The sequence below is a fragment of the Felis catus genome, chromosome D4, assembly GCF_018350175.1.
Source record: "Felis catus isolate Fca126 chromosome D4, F.catus_Fca126_mat1.0, whole genome shotgun sequence".
In the NCBI taxonomy this organism is placed as follows: domain Eukaryota; kingdom Metazoa; phylum Chordata; class Mammalia; order Carnivora; family Felidae; genus Felis; species Felis catus.
Genome location: NC_058380.1, coordinates 29,365,531 through 29,380,487, shown reverse-complemented (window position 1 = coordinate 29,380,487; position 14,957 = coordinate 29,365,531). Strand labels below are relative to the sequence as shown.

Sequence of the window (14,957 nt, the reverse complement as noted above, 5' to 3'; positions counted from 1 at the left end):
GTGAAAGAATTGAGATCAAGCATAAACACTAGTCTTTAATGAAATAGATTGTTCAAATTGATCCATATGGAATGAATTATTTTACTCTTTTCTAAAAAATGAAGAGAAACTGGGAAGAAATGTCAGTGGACAGTAATGCATAGAGATTTTCTTTAACACGTAAATGAGAAGCCAGAAATGCATATAAAACATGGGAACTTCAAAAACATTTTTTAGACATAGACTATTATTAACACACATGGATGTTTTTGATTTCCCATTACATTAAAATATCCAAATGAACTTCATGTTCAGAACATTTAAAAATAGCTCTATCTTGAAAAGTGGATATAAAGTATTATCAGCTGTGCTTTTTGTGCATAATTAGCATGTGTCTGTGAAAGTATAATGACTTCTAGTGTAATATTACTCTGATAAAAAATTCAGATGGTAAAAATTGGAGCTACAGCTGGGTGACACATTTTAAAATAATTCAAAGGTGACTCCATAAAATCATGCTACTTTAGTCCCTTGTACTCCCCCTTTCACTTGTCAGTAGAACATGAAGTCACCAATAAAAATCCCTTAAATAATGTTTCATTTTCCCCCTCTCTTATAGATTTGATGTGTGCCCACTGTTTCCTTCAGTGCTTGGCGGGCTGCTGTGAAGATACATCACCTTTTCCCTTTTTCCAAGATGGCTCAAGATTCAGTAGGCTTTTCTTCTGATTACCAATTTTGGATGCAGAAACTTTCATTGTGGGACCAGGCCTCCACTTTGGAAACCCAGAAAGACACCTGCCTTCATCTGCCTCGATTTCAGGAATTCCTGAGGCAGATGTATGAAGTCTTGAAAGAGATGGTAGGTAGTAGACCAAAATAATGAATCTCTACTACATTTCACCAAGCTTGAATGTTATCTAGGGTCAGGAACTTGTGGTATTGACCTGATGGATTAGAAAGACAAATTGCCTGTAAGTGATATGGACGGGATGGTTTCCTTATCTCTGATTTCTTATGATTTCAGTCTTTTCTTCTTGATTAATTACATTGTCACATGAGACTTCCTGACCAGTAAAGTTTTTTTTTTATATAAAAAACAAGACTGTGACAATCGTCAGGTAAGAATTGGGATTCTTTTAAAGACCTTTGCATCTATTAAATATTGAAAAGTTTTCTGAAATTCTTCTTTATGTTGTTCTTTAATGCTGTCCTAGATAAGGTTCTACTAAGAGGTAATAGGTATTAAGATCTCTTCTTATGAATATTTTAAGTGGTCTTTTCTGGTGAATATTAAGATTTTGAGTATCTTCACTATTGTTGTATAATGTATTGTTCAAAATTTGATATATTTTCATTTTGACATGATTTCTTATTTTTACTTCAGTGGATATTTTTATGAATTAACATGCTTTCATATTATGAAAATATTATTTGTTTTACACCTACTTTGTAATTTCAAAATGAGAAGCAAAATTGTCATTTAATGTAAGTGTTCTTGTGTTACGTTTTTCTTCTCTTAATCTAAGAAGCAAGTCAGAAATTTGAAGAACTATTCATGTTGATTATATGAGTTCATATGTCTTTAGCAACTAGAAGGAAAGATATGGTCTGTGTGATCAACCAAAGCTAACTTTTAAAATTGTTTCTGTATAATTCGACTTCTGCAGCTTGGCTTTAAATTGGTCCCAGAAAGTCTAGGGCTGGCCTTGATGCTAAGACAAATGTGAAGAATTTATTGGTACAGCAGCTTACATTTCAGCTTATGTACATGTTACCTCATTTAGGTCTTATTTTTGAACTTTCTTGAGAGGTAAAGAAGTGGGGAGAGGGCCAGTTGTATAACAGCATGTACATTTTTTAATCTTAAGCTGTTTTCTATTTGGTTGATCTTTTTCATCTCAGGTTTTAGGTTGTTGTAGATTAAGTATGATGTCATTAAGCATGTAGCAACTGAAATAGTAATGAACAGAGATATATATCTTTATGCTTGGGCTGCTTTTATTTCTTTTTACAAGTTCCAGAGTTCTTGTCCTCCCAAACCTTCTTTGAAATAGCCCTAGTGAAGCTGAGTTAGGAATCTCTCTTATGTTAGAGTGAAAACCCAGGTTGAAAAAAACATGGGATCATAGAACTATTAATTGCTCACAATATTTTGTTCACTGTTATGCAGTCTTTGTTATTTTTAAACAAATTGACCTTTCCTAAGTATGAGTAAAATAAAGTTAATTTGTATCAAGATTTTACATAAATGTGCTGTACATTTTAGTTTTGGTGATGTGGTTTAAGGATGAAATAAGATGGTTACTTGTTAAATTTTATTTGAATCTCCTACTTTTCCAAAATACATACTAAACATTCAAACTCCCTCAACCTGTAGTGTCAGTTCAACCTTTCTAAGTTGCATATTGTCTTTTTATTGACCAAAACGTAACTTTCTTTTACAGGATTCAAATATGATCATTGAAAGATTTCCCACAATAGGTCAACTGTTGGCAAAAACTTGTTGGAATCCTTTTATTTTAGCATTTGGTAAGAATCCAAAGCCTGTCCTCTCAAAATATAAACTTCTAATGATAATTTTAATCTTTGCATTGTTTAACAAAATACAGAGTTTCAAATTATAAATTTTCTCCTATTTTTATGAAACAGCTATTCAAATGTATTCATTGTTCCATTAGAAAGATAGCATCCTTTTCTTGTCCATATATGTTTGGATAGATAATCACACACACACACACACACACACACACACACACACACACACACAGATCTGTAAGAAAATAGGACTCCTTATATTATAGAGTAGACTCTTCAAGATGATTATCATAACTTCATTTTTAATTCAGTATAAAATGGTTATAATAATGAAATAATTTCTTGTTTCACAATTTCACATTAACTTGCACACTACTGTTTTCCATGTGTAAAGTCATTCTTTAGTATCTGAATCCTCCTATGGCCCTGACATTATTTAGGGGTAACATTTTGGTTTTACCTAAGGTGAAGAGGAACCTGGGGACACATTGGGGGAGGTGTTCTTTACCTGACCTCCTGTCTACCTGTCCAGCCTCATTTCCTATATAATCCTCTGCAACCACACCACACACATGGTAGCCAGGTCAAGTTACTAACAGTGCCTTGAAAGCACATGATATCAGGGCCTGCAACATGTGATTCCTTTGTTTAGAGCTCTGTTCTCATCTCCTGTCCTCTTAAACTTTCTTTGAAATAGTTTTGCTTGGGGCTGCTTTAGGAGCTTCTTTAAGTCTCTTCGTAGCTGATAGCATCCCCCTTAACCATAAAACTTACTATACTGTTTTGTAATTATTGGTTTGCCTGTCTGATGTCCTGGAAGACTGAATGCCTCTCAAGAGCAGGAACTGTGGTTTTAGTTCTTTTTGTCATCCTAGGGCCTAGAATAGGGTGGAGGAGGCACATCTGAAGGTGTACAGTTGAGGTTTATTGCCTTGACTTGGCTAGTTTAATATTTACTTTTCATATTCTTTAAAGTCAAAGACTAATTGCATAATATAATGAGATGAGAATAAAAAAACAAAGTCAGTATTACCCTATGATATTTTAAAGAATTGTACAATTTCTCTTTCCTAGCCTATCATAAATAATTGTAAGAAACATGAACTCGGGGGGAAGAGACAGGGCTGCATTAGGTCCCAGGAGCATACATACATGGATGCACTACACAGACAAACTCACTCACTCTGTCCCAACCCTCATCTGTCCCTCTTCCTCTCCACTTAGTCCTCTTGCTTCCCTTCCCCTTTGAGTGGACTCTTCCTCCCCTACCCTTCCCCAGCTTGTTGAAGTTCTTGATCTAATATGGCCAAGTCATCACTGTATTTGCCCACCAGGGCCATACCTACCTGCCCTAAGTTCATATATTTTAACCAGGCCAGTGTTTCTCAAATATCCTTGACCAGAAATATATTTTCTGTACATGTATACATGTATATACGCATACATACATACACACAGACGTGTATACACACACACATTTCATGAAAGGATGCTTGTTTTGATTTTGTGTAGCCACATTCACTATACTATTTTAAAAATAGTTTTCGGGGCACCTGGGTGGCACAGTCGGTTAAGCATCCGACTTCAGCCAGGTCATGATCTCGCGGTCCGTGAGTTCGAGACCCGCGTCAGGCTCTGGGCTGATGGCTCGGAGCCTGGAGCCTGTTTCCGATTCTGTGTCTCCCTCTCTCTCTGCCCCTCCCCCGTTCATGCTCTGTCTCTCTCTGTCCCAAAAATAAATAAATGTTGAAAAAAAAAATTAAAAATAGTTTTCATGACCCCAAATTATTTTTACAACCCCCCGGAAGGGTCATGGCCAAAAATGTGAAAAACACTGAGCTAGACCAATGATACTAATGGCAGGAGAAAGGAAAAGAAGTTGTTGACTTTCCTCCATTTAAAGGCACCATCCATTGTGAGACACTTCACACATTGAATAGCCACTTTTTAGAAAAATAGATACTACATCCTTTAAGTGTATATGGTGAATGTAGAATACAACTCTAATTCAGAAATGTTAAGATGTGGGAAAATTTGTGCTATACAATAAAGAAGTGGAATGAGAGGCATTGCTGATGTTGTGCTAGGCACTGTTCTCTGTGGATTGCAGAGTGGATCTGAGTCCTTGATAGTTTTGTGTATTTATTTTGAGACAGAGTGTGAGGTGGGGAGGGGCAGAGAGAGACAGACAGACAGACAGACAGACACAGAGAATTCCAAGCAGGCTCTGCAGAGTCAGCGCAGAGCTGAATGTGGCTCTCGAACTCAGGAAACCATGGGATCATGACCTGCACTGAAATCAAGAGTCAGACGCTTAACCGACTGAGCCACCCAGATGCCCTGAGTCCTTGATAGTTTTGCAGGATAGGCAATTATGGATTAGAGTAAGTAAATCACTTTCCCCATAATGTAAAACTGATAAAAGCCAGGATCCCACCCCTCTAAAGCCTGCATTGTTGTGATGATCTGGCCTGTGGATCACACCATTGTGGTTGAAGTAGTCTAGTTCTGGCTTTAACACTAGCCAGCCTCACATGAAGTATATATTCACTGGGCAGATATTTGCTAAGCTTTTTTTTTTTTTTTGTTCCCCAATATGCCAGGCCTAGGAAAACATGGCTCATAATTTCTGCCCACTGGACGCATCCAGTCAGAAAAGAGACCTCAGCGAATCAGCCTGACTCAGGCATGGCTTGTGTTGTGGAGCCATGAACAAAGAGCTAAAAGAAAAAGGAGTTTGAGTTGGGGCCAACTCTTAGGGGACAGTAAATGAGATGGGATTTTTCTGAGACAAGCTGCCAGACTTGCTAGGTTTCAGATTCCTTATTTGTAAAAGTGAGAGGCTAGACTGATTTATCCCTATGGCCTTAAACTTGTAAGTGTCTGTGGTCTTTCCTTAGCACCTATCCTCATTACATTGGGCGCCTCTGACAACCAGAAACAAATTCTCCATCTCTTTTTGTTTCAAAGCTTGTGTTACGTTTTGAACTTTGAGCTTCCTGTTTGAGGTGTGCCTTTGGTTCTGAGCTTAGTGGAGACTGATAGGCAACAGAACTCCATGATGAATCAAGTCTTGCCTATGTTGCTACTTTTGTTTTGCTAGTTGGACATTGTCCAGGAAAGGATCTTTTCTTATGGTTTTAAATTTTATCAAAATCACTTTTTAAATACAGGAAATGTGACAGTTTCTATCAAAGAAAGAAGTAAACCTCTGGTAATGTTAAATGAGAATTGGATCAGAGATAAAGACAATAAGGAAGGAGGAAATTTGGAAATGTAAAGACACCACAAAGAGACCAGGAAAATCATAATAGAAAGGGAGGGTACACCTTTTATTCAGGGTTGTTCTCTGCATAAAATTACAGATTTCACCTTCTTGGAATTCTGGCCGGTTGTTTCTAGTTCTGCCCTCAGGATTAAGCATGTAACAGTTATAACCTCACTATTTGCTATTTATTGCTATATAACAATTTGCACCCAAGCTTGGCAGCTTAAAATAATAAATATTTATTGTCTTAAAAATGCTACCTTCACACTTTTAAATTACAGATATAAAGTTTACAGAATTAATTTAACTTTTCATTTGGAATTTTAATTCAAGATATCAAAAAATAGGGGTGTCTGGGTGGCTCAGTCGGGATAAGCATCCAACTCTCTGTTTTGGCTCAGGTCATGATCAGGTCACAGTTTTGTGAGGTCAAGCCCTGCATGGGCTCTGTGCTGAGAGCATGGAGCCTACTTGGGATTCTCTCTCTGCCCCTCCCCAACTCATGCTGTCTCTGTCTCTCTCAAAATAAATAAACTTAAGTAAAATAAAATATTAGGTGGCAAATGTATGTTGGTATATTGTTTTCCCTTCCACTCATTTTTAGAATCCAAATTTGCACGAAGATCTGCTGTCAGTGACTGCTTGCATGATGAATCCCAGGCATTTTCCCATCTCATTTAACTGTCCTGCAGGATGTCCACTCTGGATCTAGGGGAGGAGCCTGACAGATGCCTTCTCCCCTGTAGTTGAGTGTTGGAGGCGCTCAGGAATAGCAAGTGATGGCTTGCACCTACCTGTAAATACCTAAAGCAAAGTAAACTCATTAGCAGTACATTTCAGTGAATTTCAGTACTTTGAGCAAAGTAAGACACCTCCTAAAGATTGGGTGAACATTTCTCTGGCTGCTCTCTCTCTCTTTTTTGTTTTTGTGTTTTTTTGAGAGAAAAATTAAAAAATGATACATTTGTTGAACTAAATATGCAGACTCACTCAACACCTAGGGAAAACTTCCATTTTTAGATTCTATTAGATTTAAGGTCCATAAAATAACATTTTTTTCTTTGTCTTCTCCTTCTCCTCTCCCTCCTCCTCCTCCTCTCTTAGAGGTGAGTGTCTGCTTTTTGGAAATGCTACGCATTGGGTTGCATTTTTTCTAACAGGGGAAGCCTTATGTAGTAAGCATATCATGGGATCTGCCCAATACCCTGTGACATGAAGATAATTAGAATTTATTCTAATATTTAAAGCATTGGAAGTACAACAGTCACAGTTTTAATCAGTGACATTGGTTCAACCTCAAGAATCCTAGGACCTTCAAAAGTTAAATTACATGATTTGTGAGATAAACTTAAAATAGGCAAGCCAGTGATGTATTTGAGCTAATAAAAACTAGGAAAAAGAAAAATGAATGTCCCTCAGAATAATGCCTGATAAAGTTTGTTCAGAGGTATTACCAGGAGAGCACAAACTTATGATGTTTATGGCGAAAAAAATGGGTTTAAAAATTACTATTAGTGTCCTTTGGTGTGTGGTTGAAAGTGCAGAGGTAGCTTGCTGTAGTTTGTATTTTCCTTATTTCTTGTTAATGTAACCCTTAGAAATGCTGTGTTTATGAGACTGCAGAAGGTAAGAAGGTCAAGGGCAGCAGGTGATTCTGCAGCGGATTGAGTCCAGGTGCTTGGTTTCCTCAGCTTCTTCTACTCAATGGCTGTCCAATAAAGGCCATAGTTTCTTGGCTCTAGTTTAGGTACTGACATCTTCCATTTGAGGCATCATTCTTGCTTCCCAGTTGTGTTGTGAAATCTCCAATTGGAATGGACTCAGTTACCAAAAGAGGAAAAAGAAAATGGCTCACTGAGTAGATATTCTTGCCAAGTATAAGATTTCCAGGTTCAGTGTTTTCAATACATATTTGGTAAAGTTTTCAATTTTAGAGTAAAGAATGAGGAACATGTAAGAGGCTTCTATTTTATCCAAGCCATTTAGTGCTAAACAGAATATATTTTAAAATGATCATTTTGTTAAATTTTTTTCTAACAAGTGAGGGTATTTTGGGAAGTTAGAAAATTAAAAGAGTAAGACAGAAATGTAGACTACTATCTGTAACAGTTGTATTGCCTTAAAAAGGTTGAAATTACTAATGGTTTGAAATATGCTTTGAAAGAAATGATCTTGAGAAAAGCCCAGTTCTTTTAGTTATTTCCATCATTCTTTTCTGGCTTTATCAGAAAGGGATTGCCCACACAAGGGCTAAGCATAAGTGATCCCAAAACCACAAGAATAAAAAACCCCTGCAAAGTAAAGTTTCACACATGGTCCTGGATGCTTGTTCAGTAACTTTAGTAGTTTGATATTTTCATAAAATATGATAAATATATTTCCTTTAGTATAATGTTTAAAAATTTTTTTATACTGATTATCTTTTTGTATTTGCTAAAACCTAATTTTAGTTTTTCTTTTTTGCAGATGAAAGCCAAAAAATTCTACTATGGTGCTTATGTTGTCTGATTAATAAAGAACCACAGAATTCTGAAGAACTGAAACTGAACTCCTGGACACGGGTAAGAGTAAATCTTGTCCTGCGCTGCTTTGCATTAAATTGATTGTTTAAATGTGCTGCTTTAGTAGTGCAGTTCTGTGACATTTTAGAAAATTTTTCAAATACAGGCTTCACTGTCCCATTATCTTGCTGGGTGTAAAGTTATTCAAGAGATTTCATTTTTGCTTGATTGTTAATTCCAGAAGATAGTGGACTTTAAGGTGAACTTTCCCTTGCCTGGAAGACCTAACTAATGTGTGATTTTGTAAAGTTACTTTCAGGTAATTAAAAGAATGTTCTCTCTTTCCTTTAAGCAACTGGTATACTTCAAAAATTGTTTTTCCCTACTAACCTAGTTTATTTATTTATTTATTTATTTTTCTACTAACCTAGTTTAAATACTTACATAATTTCTAAGTACTTCTCTGCGTCTCTTGGAATCTAATCTGTAGTAAAACAAAAATTCAGAAAATTCAGTTGCTGCCTTTATTTTATGTCCTGAAGTTGGTATCCAGGCCAGGGTGCTCAGACTAGCACCTGGTGCTTGTTGGCTACCGCTGCTTACACCGTCAAATCGGTCAGTCAAATGTGCTAGTGCATGTAGCTGACAGCTTCCTGCACCCCCCTGTCTGTTTCTGCTGTCTCTTGAAGGGCAAGCACAAGTTGGCGAATGTTGTAGGGCTGGGCTGTGGCTGCCCTCACCACTAGCAAGTTGCCTGATTTTTTTCTCATGCCCCCCACTGTCATGCTGTAACAACCCTAAGGACTTGCTGATGCCTGTCAGACTCCACTTAGTATGCATATGGTTCAGATTAACTGCTTAGTATTATGAAATCACCCACCCAGGTGCATATGGTTTTGTCTATCAGTCTGACTGGTGATATCATTCCATTCACTGCTTTTTACTATTCCTTTGTTTTATACAAAATTGCCGACTGAGCTGACAAAGACAGTGTTTGTATTTTACTGTTAGATTGAAAGAAGAATTGAAGGGACAGTAGAAGTGAAAAGGTTTGGATCAGGGAAGGAAAGGGTGCAGACTTTAACTGGAAGGTAAGTTACTGTAAAGAACTGAAGAAAGGTGATTTAAGTAGAATTAGGGAAGAAAAGCTATGAAAAACAAGGCTGTATCAACAGAATAACGTATTTAGTCTTTAATCTTTTTAATTGTTGCTTTTATAGTTGATGTTTCAATGATTATTTAGAATATATGTTTGTATTCGCTAGCTTATGAAGTTCTGAAATAGGCCATCTAATAAAGTGTTTTTAGGGTGATCGGACTAACTTTCTTCATTTAAACTCATGACTTTATTAGCCTATTTTAAAATTTTTACCTTATATTTTATTCTGTGGATTTCCTTTAATACTGCATCCATTTATCAATAGGTACATATCAAAGTATAGCAGAGGAAGGTTAAATGAGACTTAATTCCTGCTGCATCAGGGAATTCATAGACTGGTAATCAGAGTTATATATAGGTGTGATGGTGACACAGAGGACACTTGCTCAAACTTGGGGGTTTGGAGATGTGTCCTGCAGGAGGTAATATATCAACTGAATTTTGAAAGATGACTAGGAGAGCAGGAATAGAGCTTTAGGAAAGGATATTCTTGTCAGCAGAAAGAGCATGCACAAAGATGGTGGCAAGAAAGCCAATGTCATATTCAGGGAACTACAGGTACTTAGATGTGCTTGAGCTTGGGATTTTGTAAGGCTGGTGATGAAGCATGAAACCTTATGTATAATAGTAAGTTTTTCTTTTATTTTGAGTCAGTGGAGAAACCAAAGTATTTTAAACAGAGAAATCATCTGGCCAGGTGTGAATTTTAGAAGCTTAACAGCAAAGGGAAGTTGATTTGGAAGGAGCAGGGATAGCATTTTGGAAGCTATAGTAGTGATCAAGTGAGAAATCATGCAGCCCCGAATGAAATGGAGAAGAGGGGCCAGATTTATAATGTGAATGAGGTAAATATTCAAAAGGTGTAATGGCAGGCTAAGTGCAGATTGCTTAAGTGTAGGTGGAGTCGAGCATACCCTTCTTAGGAGAAGAGCTGATTTATACTTAGAGGGTTGACAGTCTTCAGGGTATGGGAACAGTGGAGCCTTGGGTGAGGGTGAGGTTGCCCAGGGCAATGGGAAAGGGAAAAGGCCTGGGACAACCCTGGGAGACACTGGCATTCAGGGAGTGAGTGGAAGAATAAGCTACCCTGTAGGTTAAAAACAGGGAGTCAAAGAAGTAGAGGAGAGAAGCAGCAGTGTTTTGTTTTGTTTTTTTTTTAATTTTTTTTTTCAACGTTTATTTATTTTTGGGACAGAGAGAGACAGAGCATGAACGGGGGAGGGGCAGAGAGAGAGGGAGACACAGAATCGGAAACAGGCTCCGGGCTCCGAGCCATCAGCCCAGAGCCTGACGCGGGTCTCGAACTCACGGACCGCGAGATCGTGACCTGGCTGAAGTCGGATGCTCAACCGACTGCGCCACCCAGGCGCCCCAGAAGCAGCAGTGTTTTGAGAAGGAATGAGTGGTCATTCATATCTGATGCTATGGTGCAGCAATGTCCAATGCAAATAAAATACATACTACATGGATAATTTAAATTTTCCAGTAGCTGCTTTAAGAAACAAAAAGAAATAAATTCATTTTAATAATATTTTATGCAACTCAGTATTTACAAAATACTATCATTTCAACATATAATCTATAAAAATTATTAACGAGATTATTTTATAATCTTTTTGCACTAAGTCATGGAAATCCAGTGTGTGTGTTACACTTACATTTTACATCTACATGTTACATCCTAATTTTCACTGGAAGTTTTTTTTAATGTTTGTTTATTTATTTTGCAAGAGACAGTGTACCAGTATGAGTACTGGTACTCATGAGGGAGAGGCAAAGAGAGAGAGGGAGAGAGAGAATCCCATGCAGGCTCTGAGCTCTCAGCACAGAGCCCAACATGGGGCTCGATCCCACCACTGTGAGATCATGACCTGAGCTGAAATCAAGAGTTGGACACTTAACCTACTGAGCCACCAGGTGCCCCTCCCTGGAAATTCTTGATCTGTATTTCAGTTTCACAAAATTTACAGTTGAAAGAGTAGGTTCATATACCCAAATTGTTACAGAGAAACTTATGACTGAACCAAGTGTCAGTTTTTAAAGTTCAATTTAATTAAAATTTTAAAAATTAAAAACTTCCTTCCTTCCTCGTACTCACTACATTTGAAGTGTTCAGTAGCTACGTGTGGCTAGTGGTTACTGTATTGGACAGGGCAGCTTAGAGCATAAAGCAAGGTAAGGATTGAAAAGCAGTGCTTGGATTTAGCCTCTAGGAGGAATGACCTGGGTTGGAATGGGTTGAGTGGGAGGTGCAAGGAAGTTGCCAGATTGCTATAGTTTGAGGAATGAAGGTAGTAAGGTAAGGAAGTGGAGATGATAAACTTTGGTTACTTTTTGAAGAAACTTAGCCCTGAAGGAGGGAGATAGGAGGTGTAGCCAGACCAGATCATACAATTGACTTTACTGAAATTGAGAAGTCCTGAATATGCTTTACCCTGAAGAGAAAATGCTAGTAGGGAGGGGTCGAGGGCATATGAAATTGGGAAAACAGTTTCCCTCCTCAATGTATTAGACATGCCTGTAATATTACCTGATAAAAACATGTATAAGAATAATACTGTTTAACTTTTAACAGTCTAAAGCTAATTGCATATACCTATCACAAATCAGTACCCACACAGTTGTATATTTTTTGGCCATAATTGCAGTAAGACAGAAGATGTTTGTTGGTTTATGAATCAGTTGTACTTGTCTTGGATATACATTTATCTTAGAAGTGACATTTTCTTCCTAAAAGTTTTATTTATTTTTTTATTTTTTATTTTTTTTTTTAATATGAAATTTATTGACAAATTGGTTTCCATACAACACCCAGTGCTCATCCCAAAAGGTGCCCTCCTCAATACCCATCACCCACCCTCTCCTCCCTCCCACCCCCCATCAACCCTCAGTTTGTTCTCAGTTTTTAAGAGTCTCTTATGCTTTGGCTCTCTCCCACTCTAACCTGTTTTTTTTTTTTCCTTCCCCTACCCCATGGGTTCCTGTTAATTTCTCAGGGTCCACATAAGAGTGAAACCATATGGTATCTGTCTTTCTCTGTATGGCTTATTTCACTTAGCATCACACTCTCCAGTTCCATCCACGTTGCTACAAAAGGCCATATTTCATTTTTTCTCATTGCCACGTAGTACTCCATTGTGTATATAAACCACAATTTCTTTATCCATTCATCAGTTGATGGACATTTAGGCTCTTTCCATAATTTGGCTATTGTTGAGAGTGCTGCTATGAACATTGGGGTACAAGTGGCCCTATGCATCAGTACTCCTGTATCCCTTGGATAAATTCCTAGCAGTGCTATTGCTGGGTCATAGGGTAGGTCTATTTTTAATTTTCTGAGGAACCTCCACACTGCTCTCCAGAGCGGCTGCACCAATTTGCATTCCCACCAACAGTGCAAGAGGGTTCCCGTTTCTCCACATCCTCGCCAGCATCTAGAGTCTCCTGATTTGTTCATTTTGGCCACTCTGACTGGCGTGAGGTGATACCTGAGTGTGGTTTTGATTTGTATTTCCCTGATAAGGAGCGACGCTGAACATCTTTTCATGTGCCTGTTGGCCATCCGGATGTCTTCTTTAGAGAAGTGTCTATTCATGTTTTCTGCCCATTTCTTCACTGGGTTATTTGTTTTTCGGGTGTGGAGTTTGGTGAGTTCTTTATAGATTTTGGATACTAGCCCTTTGTCCGATATGTCATTTGCGAATATCTTTTCCCATTCCGTTGGTTGCCTTTTAGTTTTGTTGGTTGTTTCCTTTGCTGTGCAGAAGCTTTTTATCTTCATAAGGTCCCAGTAATTCACTTTTGCTTTTAATTCCCTTGCCTTTGGGGATGTGTCGAGTAAGAGATTGCTACGGCTGAGGTCAGAGAGGTCTTTTCCTGCTTTCTCCTCTAAGGTTTTGATGGTTTCCTGTCTCACATTTAGGTCCTTTATCCATTTTGAGTTTATTTTTGTGAATGGTGTGAGAAAGTGGTCTAGTTTCAACCTTCTGCATGTTGCTGTCCAGTTCTCCCAGCACCATTTGTTAAAGAGGCTGTCTTTTTTCCATTGGATGTTCTTTCCTGCTTTGTCAAAGATGAGTTGGCCATACGTTTGTGGGTCTAGTTCTGGGGTTTCTATTCTATTCCATTGGTCTATGTGTCTGTTTTTGTGCCATTCTTCCTAAAAGTTTTAGAAGGACATCTTATACATTAAGTATATGTAACTTGTCATCCAATATCCTTCTGAAAATTATACAAGTCATATATATTTTTTTGATTTTCTATACCTTTATTTGCTTTCTTTTTTTAATTTTATTTTTTATTTTTTTTTATTTTTTTTTTGTGGCATTTCTTTTTTCTTATTATTATATATTTGAAATTTATTGACAAATTGGTTTCCATACAACACCCAGTGCTCATCCCAAAAGGTGCCCTCCTCAATACCCATCACCCACCCTCTCCTCCCTCCCACCCCCCCATCAACCCTCAGTTTGTTCTCAGTTTTTAACAGTCTCTTATGCTTTCTTTTTTTTAATATGAAATTTATTGTCAAATTGGTTTCCATACAACATCCAGTGCTCCTCCCAACAGGTGCCCTCCTCAATGCCCATCACCCACACCCCCACTCCCCATCAACCCTCAGTTAATTCTCAGTTTTTAAGTCATATTTTAATAATATTTGTTAGTTCACTCAATGAGCATTTATCTCGTGCCCGCTACATGTGCTAAGCAGTTCTAATTGTGGTAATAAAATCTTGGGTCATTCTGTGTTCCTGGAGCATCACAAGTATGATTGAAACAGCCTAAGTCAAAAAGTAAGAATTTCTTCCGTAAATTCTAAACTTTAGTAAAATTCAGATTATTAAATTTGAAAATGTTAGATTGAGTTGTATAAGTTGTATTTTTAGAGCAGAGATGAAATAAGGGGCGCCTGGCTGGCTTAGCTGGTGGAGCGTGTGACTCTTATCTTGGGGTTGTCCTTTCAAGCCCCATATTGTACTTACAACAATAAAATCTTAAAAAAAAAAAAAAGAACAGATGAAATTAAAATTACTTGCTGGCCATATGCTAGCATATGTTAACATGTTATGTTGGAAATACATTAATACAATGTGGGGTGTTTTTTTTGAAGTTTTACTGGTAACCTCAAATGTACCATCAAATAACTACCTCAGTGGCTATTCTTAAAATTTAGAGATTTGTTGAAGTCACAGGACTCTTTTACATCTTTTCAGAATACTTGATTCTTGTAAAACTTAGTTTTACTGGTGAATCAATTGAACAGATATTTTTTGAGCACCTACTGTTTGTCAGGCACTATAACAGAAGCTGAGGATACAGTAGTGGATTTAAAGATAGTCTGTTCTGAGAGTTTATAACCCAAGGGGCAGATCTCCAGGCCTGCCACATTTAGGAGATACCTGTCCTTTCTGGGCAAGACCATACCTCTGTAATTTTTATTTTGAAGAGAAGAAAACAACAGAATACCAGGGGTAAGGTCAGTTAAAAGGGTTTTACTTTGTCTTTTTTCCCT

General features: G+C 37.5%; 1 protein-coding gene across 10 annotated transcripts in view; it reads left to right on the top strand.

Annotated features, from left to right (window-relative positions):
* Window positions 1–14,957, top strand: part of FANCC (FA complementation group C) — a 265,345-nt gene that overhangs the window by 95,884 nt on the left and 154,504 nt on the right. For all 10 annotated transcript variants that reach the window (XM_045043621.1, XM_045043627.1, XM_019815868.2 and 7 more), the window contains 3 exons: window positions 599–841; window positions 2,427–2,511; window positions 8,252–8,346. In XM_045043621.1, coding sequence (XP_044899556.1) covers window positions 677–841; window positions 2,427–2,511; window positions 8,252–8,346 — 345 coding nt within the window. In that variant the 5' untranslated portion in view covers window positions 599–676. The remainder of the gene's footprint in view (window positions 1–598; window positions 842–2,426; window positions 2,512–8,251; window positions 8,347–14,957) is intronic.